The 21,144-nt window shown below is 43.3% G+C and overlaps 1 protein-coding gene and 1 long non-coding RNA gene across 3 annotated transcripts in view; one reads left to right on the forward strand and one right to left on the reverse strand.

The window, feature by feature from the left end:
- BNIP1 (BCL2 interacting protein 1) overlaps positions 1 to 13,591 on the forward strand; it is a 19,661-nt gene extending 6,070 nt beyond the window's left edge. The window contains exons 3-6 of one of the 2 annotated variants that reach the window (XM_077137667.1): positions 1,242 to 1,333; positions 3,906 to 4,007; positions 5,553 to 5,671; positions 11,710 to 13,589. In XM_077137667.1, the coding sequence (XP_076993782.1) occupies positions 1,242 to 1,333; positions 3,906 to 4,007; positions 5,553 to 5,671; positions 11,710 to 11,906 (510 nt within the window). In that variant the 3' untranslated portion in view covers positions 11,907 to 13,589. Of the gene's footprint in view, positions 1 to 1,241; positions 1,334 to 3,905; positions 4,008 to 5,552; positions 5,672 to 11,709 lie in introns of both variants that reach the window. The other variant, XM_077137668.1, reaches the window with a different exon arrangement.
- Positions 10,190 to 19,742, reverse strand: LOC143664125 (uncharacterized). Its single transcript, XR_013166327.1, has 3 exons — positions 19,639 to 19,742; positions 17,472 to 17,600; positions 10,190 to 10,483 (listed from the first exon to the last, which is right to left on the reverse strand). It is a non-coding gene; the product is annotated as an uncharacterized LOC143664125 (long non-coding RNA).
- Between the last annotated feature and the right edge of the window lie 1,402 nt (positions 19,743 to 21,144).

The raw sequence follows: 21,144 nt of genomic DNA on the forward strand, positions 1-21,144 counted from the left end.
GGCTATGTCTGCTGATTCTTGCTTATGGTGGATTGGTTATTTTGGACTGTGAGCACTCATCTTCAGCAGTTCTTAACTGTAGGACTTTTGTGCAGCCTTGGTTGAGGCAGGTTTCTCCAGAGCTTTTTGCATTTGCTTCTGCCAGTTCTTCTTGTATTATCACAAGCCTGGGGACACTTTTTATATTAATTTTTCTTTATGGAGGTTCTTGAACTACTCAGGGAGGAAAAGTTTGAGCCCCAGACAAGTGTGTGGGCAGGTCCCTGGTTATAAATTCTCAGGGGAGGTATTTTTACCCCTCTGTCCAGAGTCCACAGCAAAAAAGGGCATGCCTACAAGTTTTCTCTCTGTGAACATTTTCCTAATTCACCTTTTCACTAAGGATGTAAGCCAGTGTGAGTCCTTACAGTAGTTTGATATTTCCATGATCTCTAAGTATGGGATCAGTTAGCTCATATTTTGTAATCTTTCTTGTGTGTTTCATTGCAGCAAGATCACTGTAGCCAGCAGCCATTGCTCCCAGGCAGCTACGCATCATTCACTGGCTGATTGCTCTGGCTTTTAGTTCTCTTTTCATTTTTGGGCCCTGAGATTTTCCTTGCTGTTTGTTTCTTGGCTGCTCAAGTAAATACTATGGAATGGGTTAACTTAAGCAATGGGAATTTATTGACTGATGGTTTTTAGGATAGGATAAATCCAAATCAAGGCAGCAAGGCAATGCTTTCTTCCGGAAGGCTAGCATTCAAGGGCTGCCAGTGATCCTTTGTCCTGGGCTCCTCTGTCACATGGTGGCCTCTGCTGCCTCTCCTTTCTCTTCCAGGTTCCATTGACCTTCAATTTCTGGCTATCCCTTCTGTGGCTTTCTCAATAGATATATCTGAATTTAACTCTGCTTATAAAGTACTCTAGTAATAGGGCTAAGACCTAACTTGACTGAGTTGGGCTATACCTTACTTGAAGTAAACTCATCAAAATATTCTTACAGTGGGTTCATAGCCACAGGGATGGATTAAATTTAAGAACATGTTTTTCTGGGGTTCATACAGCTCTAAACCACCACACTTAGTTTCTTGCAACCTCAGCCATATATTTAAAAGGATGTTTGTTATGTGTTACCTAGCATTTCTAGCTAGGTTTTAAGAGGGTTTCCAGGGGCTGTTGGACGACCTGGAAATAGAAGTGCTTCTGTTTTTATATTGGCTTTAAAAATAATTTTAATATACAGCTATTTTCCTCCAAAGGATCTTGAGCAGTCAGCCAAGGAGCAAGATAAAGAGTCTGAGAAGCAAGTTTTGCTCCAGCAGGTGGAGAATCACAAAAAGCAGATGCTCAGGTAGGGAGGACACTGGCCTCCTGCCAGTGGCTTTTGCAAGGTTTAGTTGCTCTCTGTGAGGCATGTACATGTGTTTGCCTAATAAACCTAGTTTAATTACTACTTAATTGTGTCATTAAACACACAGGCTGAACATTCTTTTTGTATCAGTAATTCTCAAAAGGAGAGGAAGAGGGGGGTGTATGGATAAATGGAACTGTATATAGTTTACAAAAGCATATTTAATGTTATTCTGTATTTTGTATTTTAAAAACAAAGCAGGAAAAATGAATGCTTTGGGAACACAGGGTCCTGTTTATCTAAGGATAGTTGGTACCAAAAAAAGTCAACCTGTTTAAGATGGTTCAAAATTTAAAAGGTTTTAAAGGGACTTTATCTTAAAAATGAAACAAAAAATGAAAATAAGCTCCTCTTATGTAATGTTAAGCAAAATTTAAGTTATATCAGAAGCTGTTTATAAACCTTGATTATGTTTTTGCCATAATATACTAATTTTTTTTTTTTTAACATGGGCAGGCACTGGGAATCGAACCCGGGTCCTCTGGCATGGCAGGCAAACATTCTTGCCTGCTGAGCCACTGTGGCCTGCCCAATATACTAATTCTTGATATTGATGTAAAGGAGGGGTAACTTTTCTAGAAAAATTGCCCATTGGCATGAAATTATAGCTTTCCTTTCACATTTGATCTTCACACCATGATCATATAGAGGGTTCTTGTTGCAAAAATATTGGAGGGCTCCATCACTTTTCCCAGTCCTCAGGTGTCTAGATCATTCTCCCTTGAAGCCCCTGCAATGCCATCATCCTTGTGGGTTTTCTCTTCATCCTTGTTAATTGATCTAACTCTGCCAGATCCGTATTTGTCTGTGGATGTGCTTCCAATTTGAGTAATTCTCCAGCCTCATTCCCTCTGACAGCAGCTGTGTTTGTAACATTCAACCCTCATGGGGATACTGACTGACAAAGACATGACCATGGTATCTGATGTGAGTAGGGAGGGATATATGCATGGCGACATGTGTACACACCGTAGGTGGTGGTTCTTTAGCAGTTAGTTCATCATATGATGACTTATGCCTTTCTTGTCCCCGAAGGTACTTGGATTATAGACCCTGAATTAAGTTACATCAGACAAAGTCAATTCAGCATAGATTTTAAAAAGGTTGAGAATCACTGTTCATGATTCTAGGATAGAGGAGAAAAAAACAGTAAATTTATATTTTTACAGTTGTGTGTTGAACCGTAATTGTGCTTGCCTGACTTATCTTGTCACACTGTGCGATAAGTGTTGTTTGCTTATCTCTCTCCCACTAAAATGTGAGCTTCTTGAGGACAGGCACTGTCGCCTATTCATCAGCCCTTCCTTGCAAACAGTTTGAAAATGTAGCTGATTCTTTTTAAGTATCAGGTGCAAAATGGCCCAGGAGTTGTTCAGGGGTCAGAGAGCTCATTTGAAAACTTTTAGCATGGACAGTCTGTTAGAAAACCACTCTGTCAGTGCCTGCACTGTACATTTTAATTTTTAAATATTTCCAGGGCTCAGTGCAATTAATTTGAGCTGGCTGTGTGAGAGTTCTAGGGCATGAATTTGGTTTTCCAGGGGGTACAATTACCTTTTCTGTAGTCCAGCACCAAAAGCTGCATTGCTGACCCCGGGAGCTGTCCACCAAATTTGAGTTGCTCACAAGGGAGATTAGGTAAAGAATGTAAATAAATCTTACTAACTCAGCCCTACTGTTTGATTGACTGTGCTTGGTCTATAGTATTTAAAGAACTGCTTACTTCCTTACACAATATTGAAGACTGTATTTTTCTGTTCTTTCTCCTTCCTACAACATACATTAATTGTAAACACCTTATGGGACAGAAACTGTTATTCTAGATAGTGGTGATACAAGATTCCTGTCTTCAGGAATGTATCAACCAGTACACAAGTAAGAGCAGTGTAAAGCCTTAGAGAAAACTTTACTGAAATCATCTTACTTGGGGATACAGTTTAGGCTACAGGAAAGAGGTGAGAGAGAAGGACATCTCCTCTAGTAATATGAGCAGGGCCAGGACATCCTAGACAGTGGTGCAGCAGTAGTTGAGGAAGCAGGAACCTGAAAGAGTTGAGGATGTTGGGGACAGGTGGGTGCTTCAGTGATGCTGGCACCCGAGATGTTCTGGAGTCACAGTGAGAGACAAAGCTGGGGAGGCTGGTCAGCCAGCAAGAGCCTTGCATGCTGGGGGATTTGGATGTTACCCAGAAGTCTGAAGCCACTGCAGGGCTGTGAACAGAGGAGTGCTATGGCCAGACCACCCCCACCCCCCGGTTGCCTCGAGGGTGGGGGATGGGAGACAGCTACAGACTGGAGAACATCCCAGCTGTTGCCTCCTGGGATCCAGACGAGAGGTTTTGGGGCCTGAGTTAGAGCAGTCATTGGGCAACCAAGAGGAGAAAGTGGTAGACGATGGGGATGGACTTTCTGGCCTTCCTATCCCTCTCTTGTGGGAATGAAGAACTGCTAGGGTTGGACTCACAGCCCAGTGGAATCAGCAGAAACTCACGCATGACCCTTGTGATTCCAGCAATCAGGCTTCATGGAGAAAAGCAAATCTCACTTGCAAAATTGCAATCGACAACCTAGAGAAAGCAGAACTTCTCCAGGGAGGAGATCTCTTAAGGCAAAGGTACCTATCCCTTAGACTCTCTGGGTTCTGTTACTAGAGGAGATAGCATTGTCCCACCCACTGTAGGGGAATCTCCTCTTGCTTTTGGAATCAATTGGGTATGTAATTTTTATATAAGTAACATTTGAAAAATATTTTTGAAAGCAGTGCATGCTTGTTTGTAGTAAATTGGTAAAATAAAGTATGAATCATAAAATGGATATAAGCCAGAATCCTGTTACTCATGAACATTTTGGTTTATTGCCTCCCCTTTTTTAAAAAAAAATTTTTATTGTGGTATAACAACATGAAATTTCCCATTTTATCCACTTTCAAATATACAATTCAGTGGTGTTAATTACATTCATACTGTTGTGCTACCATCACCGCCACCCATTACTAAAACTTTTCCATCACCCCAAATAGAAACTCTGCATCCATTAAGCATTAACTCCTACTCTCCTTCCTCCTACCCCTGGTAACCCGTACTCTACTTTCTTTTTCTATGAATTTGCATATTCTAGTTGTTTTCTAAAGTGAAATCATACTGTATTTGTCCCTTTGTGTCTGGCTTATTTTACTCAACATGAGTAAAAGTCTTCAAAGTTCATCCATGTTATAACATGTATTGAACTTCATTCTTCATTTTTATGGCTGAACAATATTCCATTGTGTGTACAGATCACATCTTGCTTATGTACTCCTCTGTTTACGGACACTTGGGTTGATTCTACCTTTTGGCAATTGAGAATAATGCTACTATGACTGCTGGTGTGCAAATAACTGAGTTCCTGCTTTCAATTCTTTTGGGTATATACATACAAGTGGGATTGCAGGTCATATGTAATTCTATACTTATTTCCATTATTTTCTCATCCATAATTTTTATTAAGTTGAAATCATACCATATGTACAATTTAGACTCCAGCTCTTCCTCACTTAATATTATTACAGCACAAAATTTGCCATTGTTTTCAAAACTCTTTGAATCCATTTTTAACAGTGCTTAGCCCTTCCATCACATTAACCATTCTCTTGTTTCTGGGTATTTACATTTCTAGTTTTTCAGTATTCTAAATAACACAACCAGTGCACATCTTAGAACATAAGACTTTATCAATAATTTGGATATTTCCTTTGGAGAGCTTCCCAGAAATGGGACTGTTGATCCACAGGTATGAACATTTCTAAGGTTCCTAATGCATGGCACCAACACAGCTTTTCAGAAAGGTAGCACCACTTGATATCTCAACTAGCAGTCTACCCAAGTGTGCTCTCAGCACACCCTCGTCCACATTGACTGTGGTCATTTAAAAAAAGTAGGTACGAATTTGATAGAATTTTAAAATGGGGGTTAATTTTTATATGGGCTTTCTTTTTTTTCTTTTTAGTGCAACTTTATTGAGATATATTTACATACCACATAATCCATCCAAAGTTGCAGTCAGTGGCTGAGAGTATCATCACATAGTTACACATTCATCACCACAGTCAGCTTTATGTATATGGGCTTTCCTGCAGTCTGGCTTTTGTTGACATTCTTTATCGCCCCCTGTGGACTTTTAGGAAAACCACCAAAGAGAGCCTGGCCCAGACATCCAGTACCATCACAGAGAACCTCATGGGGATCAGCAGGATGATGTCCCAGCAGCTCCAGCAGAGTGAAGAAGCCATGCAGACTCTAGGTAAAGCTGGGCCTGGAGGACCCTCCTCCCAGAGTCCCTGACTCCCTGACCCTGACCCAGCACCTCCACTAGGGGCTCTTCACCCTCTGCTCACCTGAAGCTTCCTGACTTGGGTGGCTTCTCACTCATGAGTGGCTGGACAGCTTGGTCCTTCCCAGTGTATGGGTATGTTACTGATTTGTTTTTGACTTAAGCAATGGGAATTTATTAGCTTACAGTTTTGCGGCTGGAAAAATGTCCAAATCAAGGCATCTTCTAGGCAATGTTTTCTTCCAGAAGATTGGCTGACAAAGATCCTTGGCTCCTCTGCCCCATGGCAAGGCACATGGCGATACCTGCTGCTATTTCCCTTCTCTTTTGGGTTTCGTTGATTTCTGCTTCTTGCTTCGATGTTTTTTTTCTCTCTTTTATAAAGGACTCCAGCAATAGGATTAAGACCCATCCTGACTGAGGTGGATCATAAGCTCAGAAGAAACCTCATCAAAAGGTTTACTTAGAATGGGCTCATAACCACAGGAATGGATTAGATTTGAAAACAAGTTTTTCTGGGGTACATGCAGCTTCAAACCACCACAATATTAAAAAATGCTTCCTTTTAAAATTATAAATAGGGTGGGCCACAGTGGCTCAGTGGCAGTTATCACCTGCCATGACAGAGACCCAGATTCTATTCCCAGTGCCTGCCCATGCAAAAAAAAAAAAAAATTGTAAACAGATTTGGATATATTTTGAAAAACTACTTAAGAATAAGAACCACTTAGCTTTTGTAAGAAGGGAAGGACTGTTAACACCACAGCTGAGTTGTTCTTATGAGTTTGCTCTTTTGCATTCAAGATTCTGGGAGCTGAGGTCTATATAGCTGCCATGTCTAGACTTTCAGCATGTTCCCTTCTCCCAAAATCAGTGATTGCTATTTTTTTTCAATTAAAATTTTTTTATTTTGAAATACTTTCAAACTTACAGGCCAGTTACAAAAATAATACATACCCCATACATAGAACCACAGCCTAGACCTACCCCCCAGATACCCAGATCCACCAATTTTAACATTTTGCCACCTTTGCTGTATCATTCCATCTATCTGTCCACCCATTTGTCTGTCTTTCTGGCTGTCCATCCATCTATTTATCAATCTGTTTTCTGAACTCTTGAGTGTAGGTCGAATACATCATATTCCTTGTATACTTAATACTGCTATATACAGTTCCTAGGGACAAAGATATTCACTTATGTATTCACCTTAAATGCAAGTTCATGAAATCAAGTTCAAGAAATTTATCATTGATAGAAAGCTTATAGTCTGTATTCCAATTTTTTCATATGCCCCAATAATGTCCTTTTGAACTTTTTCTCCTCCCTTGCTAGATCTCATCCAGGATTATGTATTTCCTTTAATTCCCATTGTCTCTTTAGTTGCTCTTTCCTTTTTTTTTTTTTTAATTGTGGGAACTCATGCACAACATAAACTTTCCCATCTCAGCCACTCCCACTCAGTGGAATCAATATCATTCTTTCTGTTGCGGTGTCATCACCAACTTTACTAAACTTTCCCATCTTACCCGAGAGAAACCCTACAGCCACTTTACATTAACATCCCATTCCCCTTGCTCCGGGCCCCTGGCAACCTGTACTCTAATTTCTTCCCAAAAGGTTGCATATTATCTGACATTTTCTTTGTAGTTGGAGCTTAAATTTAACATCCTAAATCTATAAAAATCTTGTTTGCTTTGGTACTAACTTAACTTCAGTAGTATACACAAACTCTTTTACTATACCCCTCTGTCCTCCTACCTTCATATAGCTCTTATTACAAATTACATGTTTATAGATTGAGTCCAAATCCACTGATTTATCATTACATTTTATGTATTTGCCTTTTAGATCCTGTAGGAAGTACAAAGTAGAGTTACAACTAAAAAAATACAAGAGTACTGGCATTTATAATTACCCCATCATTACCCTTATCGGAGATCCTTATTTCTTCATGCAGCTTCAATCTCTTGTCTATTTTCCTTTCCTTTTAACCACCAGAACTCTCTTTAGCGTCTCTTGAAGGGCCAGTTTGGTGGTGATGAAACTCTCTCAGCTTTTGTTTATCTGTAAAAGTCTTAATCACTCCCTCATTTTTAAAAATATATATTTTTATTGAGATATCTTCATGCATCCTACAGTCCATCCAAAGTATACAATCAGTGGCTCACAATATCATCACATAATTGTGTATTTGTCATCAAGATCACTTTTGGAACGTTTGCATCACCCCAGAAAAAAAAATAAAAAGACAAAAGAAAAAACCCATACATCCTACACCCCTCACCTTTCCCTCTCATTGACCACTAGTACTGTAATTTACCCAATTTTTTTAACCCCTTATTGCCCTCTATTATTTATTTATTTTTTGTCCTTTTTCAACTCATCTGTCCAAACACTAGATAAAGGGAGCATCAGACACAATGTTTTCACAATTACATGGTCCCATTATAAAAGCTATATAGTTATAAAATCTTCAAGAACCAAGTCTACTGGAACACAGTTCAACGGTTCTAGATACTTCCCTCTAGCCACTTCAATACACCATAAACTTAAAATGGTTATCTATATAATGCATAAGAATAACCTCTAGGATAACTTCTCAACTGTTTGAAATCTCTCAGCCACTGAAAGTTTATTTTGTCTCATTTCCTTCTTCCCCTTTTGGTCAAGAAGGCGTCCTCAATCCCATGATGCTGGGTCTCAGCTCATCCCGGGAGTCAGGTCCCATGTTGTCAGGGAGATTTACCCCCCTGGGAGTCATGTCCCATGTAGCGGGGAGGGCAGTGAGTTCACCTGCTGAGTTGGCTTAGAGAGGCCACATCTGAGCAACAAAAGAGGCTCTTTAGGAATGACTCTTAGGCTTAATTATAAGTAGGTTTAACTTCTTTGCAGGAATAAGTTTCATAGGGGTGAAACCCAAGATCAAGAACTCAGCCTATTGAATTGATTGTCCCCAATGCTTGTAAGGATATTATAGGAATTCCCCGGGTGGGGAAGTTTAATATTTCCTCCTTTCTCCCCAAGTCCCCCAAGGGGACTTTGCAAATACTTTTTTATTCTCTGCCCAGATTACTCTGGGATGTATGGGGCATCACACTAACCTGTACAAACCAACAATCTAGAACCTATTCTAGATTCCATTTAATTATGGTGTTCAAACTACACAAATTAGATAATGCGCTACCAACAATATAAATTTTGGGGGTATGCTACTGTGGCTTCTCTCTGTGGTTATTATAGTTGTACTAGAAAAGTCCCTGTATCCCTATCACTGTTACCCTGATGGAATCCTTCCAGGGCCTCCTGGAAAAGCAGAGATCCCCAGGCCCTCCCCTGGAGAGTCAGTGTCAGCAGGGCTAGGGGAGGGGCCTGGGAGTCTGACTGTAGCAAGGGCTCTGGGGACGCTTGTGCTCAGACAGATCTGGGAATCATTGCCCTAAGAGGTGTTCAGGGTGTCAACTGCCTGGAAGACTAGTTTTCAGACCTCAGCTTCGATTCTCTTCCCAAGTGGTATTTTTACTGTGTCTTTTGAAAGATACTATCAGAGGCTACAGAAGAGACTGCTTGATACCATCTGGTTCTCTCCGACAGCTTTCCCATATGCTTCCGTCATAAAACAGAAGGCTCTCAGCTCTCCCCAGGGTCCTTCGGTATTAGGAAGGCAGAAGAAGAGAGTTTACTCCTTGAAACACTCTGAGAAAATTTCATACATATCCACAAGTAGAGAGCATGGTCTCCTGAATCCATGTACCCATCACTCAGTGTGAACAGTGATCAACTCAGGGCTGGTTTCAACTCTACCCTCAACCCATCCCCCAGTCTGGATTTTTTTGAAGCAAATCCCCCATATTATCTATAAATCTGTCAGTATGTCTCTCTAAAAGATAAGGGACTCTTAAAATCAATAACAAAACCACAATACTATTATTATCCCTAACAATTATAATTTTGTACCACTGTTTTTTCAGTGTTCCATATGGGCAGGCGGAAGCTAGAAAGGAAAGCAGACAGCTTGTCCCAAGGTCATCTCTGTATTTGAAACTTATTGGAGAATTGAGCCAGCCAATGGTTCCAATGTGTGCTGCGGGCACAGCTTGTGAACCTTCAGAGAAGTCCTGGAGAAAGTGAAAGGAGAGGAGGCAGCTTGTCCCTTGGGCCAAGTTATTCTCTGATGTGGCAGGACACTTCTCCACCCTGCCACCCCCCCCCCCCACTCCAAATGCATACATCAGAAACAGCCTGTGTTTAGGTTGCGAAAGGTAAATACAAATGCTAGCAGTTTCTGGAGCTGTTGAGAGCTCAGGTCCCCAGTTTGAGGGTAGCTCTTGGGACACATCCTGTAGAAGAGATAGCTTTCAGAGAGTGAGAAGACAATTCTTAATCCTTTCCTTGTGGATCACAAGTTCACCTCGATTGAAAAGCCTGTTAGGGATGTGATATCTGGAACTTGCCTCAAAATCAGAGGCAGGGATGCCGGAGGGGGTGAGGATGGGGCGGGATTGCTAGAGCTGGTGGTGCTTGAGTGTGAGTGCGGGCTCCTGCCACTTCATGTCACTCTTCTGTCTACTTTTGGGATGCTTCAAAATTCTCCATAATTAAAAAATCTAAAGGGAAGGCTTATGAGGTGTTTCCCTGATAACTGTTTTTGAAGCGGCAGAGCAGGCATGGAGGCGAGGGCTGAGAGGAATCTCTGTGGTGTCTTTGTTCTTCTTCCTCATCTTCCTTTTCTCAGAATGCTGCTCGGCTTCCTCTGGTAATTTCTTTTTTTTAACTTGTTAACTTTTGGTTTTGTGGAAAAGTAATATAAAAGTAAATGGTTAAGGGGGACAAACTTCAGGCCACTTCTGTCTAGTAGAAATATAATGTGAGCCACATGATGTAATTTAAAATTGTTTAGTAGATACATTTAAACAAGTAAAAAGAAACAGATGGAATTAATTTTAGTACTATATTTTATTGAATTCAATATACCCCCAAATCACCATATAACTGATATTAAAAAGTTATTGAGATATTTTAGTTTTTTTCTTTTTCAGTATAAAGTCTATGAAATCTTATGCATATTTTATACTTGCAGACATCTCTCACTACCTACATTTCACATGTTCAGGGGTCATGTGGCTAGTGCCTTCCGGCTCCCAATCAGACAGCGCAGCTCTAAATGATACAAAACAGAATATATGAAAGACTCGTCTGCTTTGGACTCCAGCCTTCGAGTCATAATCCCCAGTTTATTTTATGTCCTCATGAGATCCTCCAACAGTATGGATGTCTGATAATGCCTCATGCTTCAGAGGAGGGTCTTGCCATGTAGATACCGATACTCACAAGTAAATCTGACTCCTGTGTACAGCTAGGCCTTAAGGGACATGTGTTGTCTCTGTTTTTCACACATGGCTGTAGCACAAGTGTCACATCTTTAAAGCTATAGCCACTCCCCCTGGACTGAAGGATGGTACATGAGAGGGCTCACAGTGGGGTCCAGTCCATCCCTATCCTTTTTGTTCCCACAAAGAGCAGCTGTGACTGCCAGATGTCCTGACAGGGGGAACCACAAAGGTGGCTTTTCTCAAAATAGAGACCTCCCGCTGCCCATTCAGCCTTGTTCCCAGGTGAGTTCCCCGGCTAGTGTGTCTCTCCTCAGCAGTGCCTTGCTGTTGCCGAAGCTGAGGGTGTGAGGTGCAGAAAGGAGCCCCTTCTGCCCACTTCTTGGGGGTGTCCATGTTCGAGGACTCCTCCTCTGGCCTTGGGAGATTGTCTGTACACAAACCCATCACTCTCTGGGGTTGGATGGGACCTGAGAGACATCTCTTCTCCTCACATCACATCCCCGTCCTCTGCTCATCTAGATGATTTCCATGCACATGCTTTTGTTCTGGCACAAAGGAGCTTGCTTAGGAATGCAGTCGTTTTTATCAGCAGCAGTGGTTGCTATAGCCAGCAGTGCGAATTCTTTGGATCCTGTGCTGTACAGTCTCTAAGTCAGGCTCCCTCCCTCTTTTCAGTCAATTCTTCACGAACTATCCTGGATGCAAATGAAGAGTTTAAGTCCATGTCGGGGACCATCCAGCTGGGACGGAAGCTCATCACAAAGTATAATCGCCGGGAGCTGACGGACAAGCTTCTCATCTTCCTTGCTCTGGCACTGTTTCTTGCTACAGTCCTCTATATCGTGAAAAAGCGGCTCTTTCCATTTTTGTAAGATCCACAGGCTGCCAGGATCCATTTATGCTCCTGAGCTGTAGCCAAGGCTGCCGTACTGAGCCATGCTCTCCTCCTCAGTTTGCTCCAGTTGGTCAGCACGCTGGATGGAAACCCAGCACTCCCGTTTTCTGTAAGTGGCCAGCATGCAAAGGGTGAGCAGAGCACCAGGAGGAAGGCTTGTTATCAGACCGTTTCCAGAGACACAGGGACCCCAAACTCCCAGAGCCATTGGACACTTTGGAGGGTTGCTGTGTATAGCATTGAGAGTCCAGCTTGGGGACCTAGCTCCTCCTCTCCTTTCCTCCTCCTACTTGACCTTAAATGCCAGATCTGGTAGAGGGAAGCAAGAAGGGCTGGGAAGGATGACAAAAACTCATGTCCATTCCTTGAATAAACTTGAATGTATTTAACAGAATGAAACACATTTGATTTTAAAAGGTATCCCTCTGGGAAATTGTGTGCCCCTTGTTTTGGTGTCCAGGTTTCTTAGATTACTTATCATTCAACAAAGAGTTATTGAGCAACTGCCATATGCAGTGTATTATATACACTGCTGAACACTACAAATATACTCATAAACCAGAGAGGCTCCTCCCTCAGGGAGCACCAGGAACAAGACCCCACAGACTATAAGGAAGGAGGAATGCAAACAGCCCGCATTGGAGGTGGTTCACACCAGCCTCTGAAAGGGCCAAGGCAGACGTCCTTCTCCTCTTTCTACACTTAGCAGCCTGGCCAGGCCTGGGGGGTGTGCAGTGACTAAGTGACTGGCTCACGCCTTTCTCTTTGAGGTCTGGAGCTAAATATAACCAAGGAGAGAGAAGGCAATGAAAGGCTGAGGTCTGTCTGAGCCTGAGTTCTCTTGAGGCCAGGGGGACAGGGCCTGGGCTAGGCCAGGCTTGGAGGTGTTAGTGTCTCCTTGTGCTGTAGGCCCAGCTGACCTCGCACATGAAATCCCAGCCTCCTCCACTATTTATAGCCACAAAAGCCTGGGGAAGGGTAGCATGGAGGCCGAAGGGAAAGTGGAAAAAGCATGGGCTTTGAGCCTTGGTGCAGACTTGGACTCGAGTCTTAGCTTTCCTACTAACTGATCACATGGCCTTGGGCAAGTTACCTGACTTCACTAAGCCTCAATTTCCCCATCTGCAAAATGGGGGTGAAGTGAGGATGAAAGTCCCCATAGACCGTTATAGAGTCAATTTGAAAATTAAACGAGAATGTGTGCCAAGTAGCAAATGCATCTCCCTTCTGACTGAGCCTATGATGGGCTTCCCAAACTCTTCTACCCCCGGGGTTCTGGGCCCTAAGCTTCCCCTGCAGCAAACAGCACAGGGCTCCAAGGAAAGCTGGGCCAGGCATCAGAAACTCTGTTTAAATCTGTTCAAGCAAGGGGACAGTGTTAGCAGTTATGAAGCAGAAGGCCTTTGTGGGACTATGTTGCAAGAGATTGGCTGCACGTTGCAGACTAATCTAATGTGTAGGTTCTGAATTACAGTGCAAATTCTATATATGCAAATTTTTGTGTACTGTATGCTATATATGATCATATGTTTGTATATATGTATTTCACCCTTAAATAATTCCTGGCCCCAGAAGACCTCTGCAAATTGTGCATTCATATGTCTTATTTATAGTCAATAAAAGCTGAGAATAAAGCACAGATGGGAAATTCCCGCTCAGGCTCCAGCTGTAAGCGCACAGATGGGTGTTATCAAATTAGGATTTTCTTGTCTCAACATTTACTCCCTCCAGCTAATTGTCAACATCCTCCTCACAAGATGGAAATGTGTGGGCTCTATACCCCCTAAAACATCTCCGTATGACACTTTACTCCCTTTTTACTTGCCTCCTCCTGAAAATAGCATTGAAGCCAACCCATTTTGAAATGTCAGCGATAAACCTCGCAGCTCCAGCCTCAGTCTGACTGTGCAGGAAGCGGCCATTGCCTCATCCAGCCAGGCGGGGGCAGTGTTCACTTTCGGTCTGGGGGATTGCTGGATGTGATCATCTGAGCCCATTAGAAATGCTTTTATGGACTTTTTTTTTGTTTTTAATAGACACCAGATTTTTAAAAAAATTACACAAACGTACCAAGTTTATCTCTTACTTTTGGAAGATGTTTCATAAGTGATCTTAATTTCCACTGTTAAACAGTAAGGTAAGCGTATAGGTTATATTCTTATTAGCTGATAATCAAGGAATTTTTAAGTATAGAGTAGCTATCAAGAGTTCTTTCATACAAAAAGTATTTACTAAGCACTTACTACAGGCCAGGCGCTCTATATTAAGGATATGACAGTGAACAAAACAAAGATTCCCTGTTGGTCAAAGTATGTGTAAGTCATACTATATATATGTCATAGTTTATACAAGTTATAGCTTACAGTATGTTGGAGAGAATGGGCAGATGATAATTAACATATTAAGTAAGTTAGCATACAAGCTCTATGGAAAGAAGTAGAGCAGATTTTCTTTGTGGTTTCTTTTTTTGATTTTTTAATTTCTAATTTTTTAGTTTTCTTCCTTTTTTACTTTATCTTAGCCTTTGCTTTTTGTGTGTGTTTTTTCTGAGTTTTTAGTTTTTATCTTAAAGGTTAAAGTAGGTTAAGGGCGAGCTGGAACATGGGAGTGGAGCAAGTTTGCAACATTAAAGTAGGGTGGTCAGGGTTGGTTTCATTCTTAATTGGGGCCAAGACTTGACGTGGAGGTGGGGTAGGGGAAGGAAGAGTTACTCATGTGGATATTTGAGGGAAGAAGGCTCTAGAAAGAGGTAAAAGCTAATGCAATGGCCTATGGTAGGAGCATGCGTGGCTGAAGCAGAGTGCAGTGTCTGACTCTGGGGAGAAACAAGGGAGGAATAGCAGAGAGAGTGGTATACACAATCATGAAAGGCCTTGCGAGTCATCAGAAGGATGGGCCTTCTACTCGGAGGAAAACGGGGAGCAGTTGGAAGACCGTGAGCAGGGAAGCCACTAGATGTGACTTTTGTTTGATAACAGAGCCCAGGGCCCAAGGACAGAGCAAGGGGACAGTTATGAGGATGCTGCTTGTCACGTGTCAGGTGGCACATGACGGTGGCTTGAACCAGACTGGTTGCAGTAGAGGTGGTGAGAAGTGGTCATATTCTGGAAATACTTTGAAGACAGAACCAACAGGATGGGATTTTGTGAAGGAATGGATGTCACTCCCAAAGGAATAAGAGCAAAAAAAAATGAGGTTTTTGGCCAAAGGAACAAAGGAGGGACAGGGAGACCAGGAGTCCGGTTTGGAGCATGTCAGGGTTGAGATGTCTATTACACATCCAAGTCGAGAGTACAGGGAGGCAGGTGGCTTTGTAAGTCTTAAGTTTGAGAGAGCAGTCAGAACTAGAGATACAAATCTGGAAACCTGGCATATAGTTGAAATTTAAAACTATGAGATTGGATGAGATCACCAAGGGATTTGAGTGTTGATAAAATATATATCTATTTTATATATGTTATATATATGTTATATATATATAACAAGGGCAAAGAGAAAAGATAAACCAGCAAAAGAGAGGGGACAACCAGAGACAGGATACTTTTCGAAGGGGATTAGCTGTTCTTTTAACCCCTAAGAAAGGAGTCTTTCTGATCTTTAAGAGTCTATATTTTTCATCATCGTCTTCATCATTATGGTCATCATCAAAAGCATCAGAGTAGCACCAAGTTCCTTCCTGTTCTATGTTAGGTACCAAGGTCTGCACATAAGTGTGAGGCCCCTTCCCTTAAGGGCGATATGAAATGACTATGGTGCTGGCCAAGTGGGTGCCAGAGGGGATCTGTGGGAGAAATCTTCCATGCTGGGAGAGAACATGGAAGAACTTCTTCCTCCTTGAGCCACTGCTCTGTCTCCTGTCCCCTTCATTGCCAAACTTCTTGGAGGACAGGTCTTCCAAAAGTCTCCATTTCTTCACCTCCCTCTCCCAGTCCCCTTCAGTCCTGCTTCTGCTACAGCACTCTCACAAAACCAAAGCTTGCTTAGTCACCAGTTATCTTCAGGCTGCTAATCTGAAGGGCATTTTTCACCCCCCATCCTCCCTCATCTCAGCAGTTGTTGACCATGCCCAACACTAGTTCTTTTGAAACCCTCCCCAACTTCTGTGGCACCACACTCCCTTGTTTTGCCTCTTGGTTCTTGGCAGCTCCTCAATCTTCTTTCATCTTCCATTCAGACTTAAAATGGTGACTTAGATCTTGTTCCCTCTTCTCCCTTCTGTATTCTCTCCAAGGCAAGATTGGCTGTGTCCCTACAGCTTTAACGTCTAAAGGATGAGCCTCTATAATTCCAAGGCTGTATCTCCAAGGCAGTCTTCTCAGTCTGAGCTCCAGACTCTCATATCATCTCCATTCCACTGTCTGAGCCTGCTCAACCCCAACATGTTCGTGATCTCTCCCACCCCAGAGCCCGTCTCTTCTCCAGGCTTCCCTGTCTTCCCTGACACACCTCCAGTAGCACATGCTGGAAAGTAGCCTTGTCCCTGACACCTTTCTCTCCCCTCTGCCAATGCCCCAGAGCCACACTCTATCCCATTTTGACTTATTAGTATCTCTCAGGCCCACTGCTTTCTCTCCTGCACCTCCATCCTAGTCCAAGCCACCATTATCTCTTCCCTGCGTGAAGACAAAAACTTCCTGCCTAGTCTCCCCAAATTCCTTTTCATACCCCTCTAAACTGGCTGCTACACTGGAGCTAGTGGAATCTTTTAAAATGCAGATAGGATTGTGCTAGTTCTTGCTGGAGTCACCGCAGAGACTGCCACTTCTTAACATGGCCCTCAAGGCCCTGGGGGTCTGGCCTCTCTGCCTCATGCCACACCACACTCCCCTGCCCACCTTCCTCCTGCTACCTTCTCCTTGAGCACGCCACGTCCTCTGATGGGCTTTGCTTTCCCCAGGGCACACACGGACCACGATAAAGGCTACGCATCCTTCTGCTCTCAGCTCCAAGGCCATGTCCTCAGAGATGCCAACCCTGGCCTCCCCAACGGGGGAAGATCAGCCCAATGCACATTCTCTTTCCTTTTCAGCACTTGCCACAGTAGCAGCTTCACAATTAATTGAGTGGTTGCTTGTCTCCTCCACTTCACTGTAAACTACTTAAAAGTAGCATCTCTGTCTGGGTCAACCTCAGCACCCAGCCCAGCGCCTGCCTCACGACAGCTTCTCAACAAATTCTTATTGAGAACTGACTGGAAAGTTGAGCTGGATCTGAAGGGTGAGTGAGTCACAGGCAGAAGGCGGCCCTGAACCCAGGTGGACCATGGAAAAATGTCACTGAATAGTCCGATTTTGTTGTTGGTGGTGTTTTGTTTTGCTGGTAAAATAAGGCCTTAGGGGTGTTACAAAATGATTCTAGGTGGTAATGACATCCATGGAAGTGTCCTGAATGTTTCCATCGAAGACTCCAGCCTGTGACTGCAGCTGCAGGCCCCATGAGCCTGAAGCCCAGTTCTGATCAGTTGTCAAATGCCTGGGATCCCTAACCGCCACCCCTTCCGGGGTCCCTTTTCCCTCCACCAAACCAGGAAATGAGACTTCACCTTATTTTAACAGATCCCTGTCAACATACTTCTGCAAAGAATGTGCCAATACATTATATTGGTGAATGTCGGTGACCAAATGTCCCTGCTGGAGGCAGTTTCTCAGGGTGACTCAATTTCGAGATGCTTCTAGGAAAAAAAGATAGTAAAAGATCATGAATTTAGTTCTGATTTCTTCCTGGGCTAATGGTGGTCCCTCCCCGGGCCTGTTTGAGGGTTTGCCCAGGCGACAAGCAGGCCGGCTGTGTTTATTCCCTAAACAAGGGCAGAATAAAAATAGCCATGGGCTAATCTAAGAGATACAGGACAGAAGTCTCAGCAGTGTTGTCAGCAATGAAGGGCTGCAGCCTGGGGGTGGGGGTGGGGGTGTTATCTACCCCCACCCCTTCAGTCCCCAACAGCATGGCCCAGCCCACCACACCAAAAGCCCCAGGGCCTGGGATATTGTTCTACTTGCATTTTTAAGAGGCCATGGGACACAGTGGTCAAAACTGTGGTCTTTGGTGGCAGAGAGGTCTGGCTTCTAGTCATACTCTTCCTGGCCATATGCCCCTGGGCAAGGGATCACCCCTTGTTAGTTCCTCGTGGGCAACATGGCCACAGAAACCATATTCAGCTCTTTGCGGTACTGGAAGGATTAAATGAGTAAATGCCCACAAAGAGCTCACCCAGTGCCTCTCACGCAGAGGAAAGCAGAGTTACCTCGTTCCCCTCTTGCACTTAACTTGGAAAATGGTGCTCAGGCAAAGAAGAGGATGTTGGGATTGGCAAGGAATGGGGACCTGAGGAGGGAGCAGAGTTTCTCAAATGGCAAAGGGCTGACAGCTGGGCAGGGCAGGCCAGGGCAAACTGTCTATCTTTCCCAATTCATGTAGGGAAAAAAAAAAAGTCAAGACGTAGAGTTAGCTTAATGTAAAATTTCTCTTTTTTATTATTCTTAAATCTTTTCTCTACAAACTCATCCCCAATCTTGTTTGTTGACAAAAAAGTGCTCATAGGTAAAATGAATCTATAAAGTAGCAAGTGAATACGGGCTGAAAAATGAGGAAGAGGACAATCACTTTTCACCTGACAGCTTGACTGGTATTAAAACACCAGAGTCATCATGACAGAAATTTCATTGTTTCTACCTAAGGAAGGGGCCCCTGGTTTGCAGAAGATGGCTCTTCTGTGGCATTCTCCATGTCCACCTGAACAGGCTGGAGAAGCAGTGCACTTGAGGCCCACGGGGGAGTGAGTTTTAGACTCTGCAGGTTCCTGGCTGCTGCCTTCCTTACCTCTCTCCCCCATCCATTCCGATAGCTTGTTGGGTGCCTCCTGAGGCCATGCTCTGCTAGGGCTGAAGACAGCACAAACAGTAAAGTGCCACCTGGTTTGCCGAGCGTACGCCTGCCCAGAGCCAGTCCCATTAGAGGTCATAAGCATCCCAGAGGGGCGCCAGGGACCCCAAGGAGCCAAAAGTGACAGCAACACCTTAGACTGTTTAGAACCAATAAATGGAAGTCAGCAATTATCAAGAGATCTACCTGCAGTTCTCGGTGAGGTGTCTGCACACAGGATGTGATGATGTTAACACATTTACTGAGTGCTCACTATGTGCCAGGCACCGTGCTAAGCACCTTTCGTGCATTATTTCACTTCGTCCGAGACTTCCCTGTAATTTTAGCAGAGGCACATGAGGCCCAGAGAGCTTAAAAAAAAACTACCCAAAGTCATACAGCTAATAACTGGTGAATCTGAGGTTCAAACCCAGGTAGTTGCTCTCCAAAGTTTCTGGAATTCTCTCAACAGCAGGAATGAATAAAGCCCACGTAGCTCTGGGTCAAGGCGACTGGATGCTTTCTCCACCCTACCCAGCAACCTTAATGAACTAAAGCGGAGGATGGAGCTGGGGGGACTGGAGAATGTAGAGATCCCTGTGCGACGATGGCCTGAGGTCAGCAGTGGGAACTCAGGAGTGGGGCAGTCACATAAACAAAAATGGGAATTCCCTGGCTTACATAACAAAGAAAGTCTGGTAGTAACCCCTATAGGCATGGCTGGATTCCGGTGCCCAGGTAACCGTGTCAGGAAATGGTCTCCCCTCATCTCCCCCCTCTGCTTCCTCCATGTTAACTTTATTGTCAGGTGGCCTTTCCCCTGCCCCATGCGGCTGCTCCAGACTCACCTCCACTTGGCTTAGAACGCTGTGAAAAAGAGAGAGCAACCTTCCGCTGATTCATCCCTAACCTGCTCTCTGGGGCCAGGAAGCTGGGAGTGCCTTGATTGGCCAGGTTCGAGTCACATGACCACCCATGGGGGTGGTGTCAGTCCGCCTTCCACCAATCACGAGGTTGAGAACTGGAGAGGCGTGGTTCCCACGAACAAATCGAGGTGCCCTTGTGAGAAGGAGGAATGGATGCTGGGTAGGCAAAGCTGCGCTAGGCCTCCTGGGTAGCAGTGGAGTGGGCGGCAGTGGCTTCTGCGGTAGGAAGGCGGCTGTGCCAAGGTGTGTCAGCCAGCAGGTGTTTCCACTAGGCTTTGCTTTTGTCAGTTAGGGTACCTTGTCCTTTTTTTTTTTGCAAAATGAAAATGAAATTGCTTTAAATTTCTTTTCTTATTATGATAACTGTATATGTTGCTTGCAGAAAAATCCGGAAATACATTGAACCACAACCACCCCTCCCCCCAGAAAAATAATATGAAGAAGGCGTAATCTCATCTAGAGAGAATCACCGTTGACATATGGGGTGGATTATGTCTCTCTTTTTCTTTCTTCTCCTTCAAGGAAGGTGGGATCATATTGTACGTGATTTTTTTTTTTTTTACTTTTAAAAATAGTCTTATTAAGGCAAAATTGATGCCTAATAAACTGCACATAATTAAACTGTACAATTTGATGAGTTTTGACTTACATTTATATGTATACATATATCCATTATCCCCCCAAAGGGTTCTCATGACTCTTTGTAATCCATTTACCCTGGGCGCTTCCCCCACCGAATCACACTGTTTCCAGGCAAACACTGACCTCTCTATCACTAGAGATTAGTTTGCATTTTGTAGGATTTTATATAAATGGATCATGCAGGGTATACTATTTTGGGGCATGGCTTCTCTCACACAATATGATTATTTTGAGGTTCGTTTATGTTGTTGCATGTGTCATTCCTTTTCATGGCTGAGTGGTAATTCCATTATCTAGATATAGCCATCTGTGGACGGATTTCCAGTTTTTGCTATTACATGCAAAAACTGGAAATATGATCATTCACATGCATGTGTCTGTATGGATACAAGCTTTCACTTCTACTCAATAAATATCTAGGAATGTACTGAGTGAGTCATATGATAAATATTTGTTTAACTTTTTACCAAAGTGTTTGCACCATTGCATGTTCCCACCAGCAGTGTGAGAGAAATTCCAGTTACTTTATGTCCTGTCAACACTTGTATAGTCGGCCTTTTACATTTTAGCCATTCTGGTGCCTAATTAATTGTGGTTTTAATTTGCATTTCCCTAATAACTAATGATGTTGTGTGCCTGTTTGCCATCCATTTATCTTCTTTGGTGAAGTGTCTATTCAAATCGTTTGCCCACTTACTTGAGTTGATTGTTTTCCAAGCGTCAAATATGAGTTGGATTTTGTTACTTTCTAGTCTAAAGTTTCCTAACTAATACACAGCCACTGCT

Source organism: Tamandua tetradactyla, chromosome 20 (assembly GCF_023851605.1).
Source record: "Tamandua tetradactyla isolate mTamTet1 chromosome 20, mTamTet1.pri, whole genome shotgun sequence".
Taxonomy (NCBI): Eukaryota; Metazoa; Chordata; class Mammalia; order Pilosa; family Myrmecophagidae; genus Tamandua; species Tamandua tetradactyla.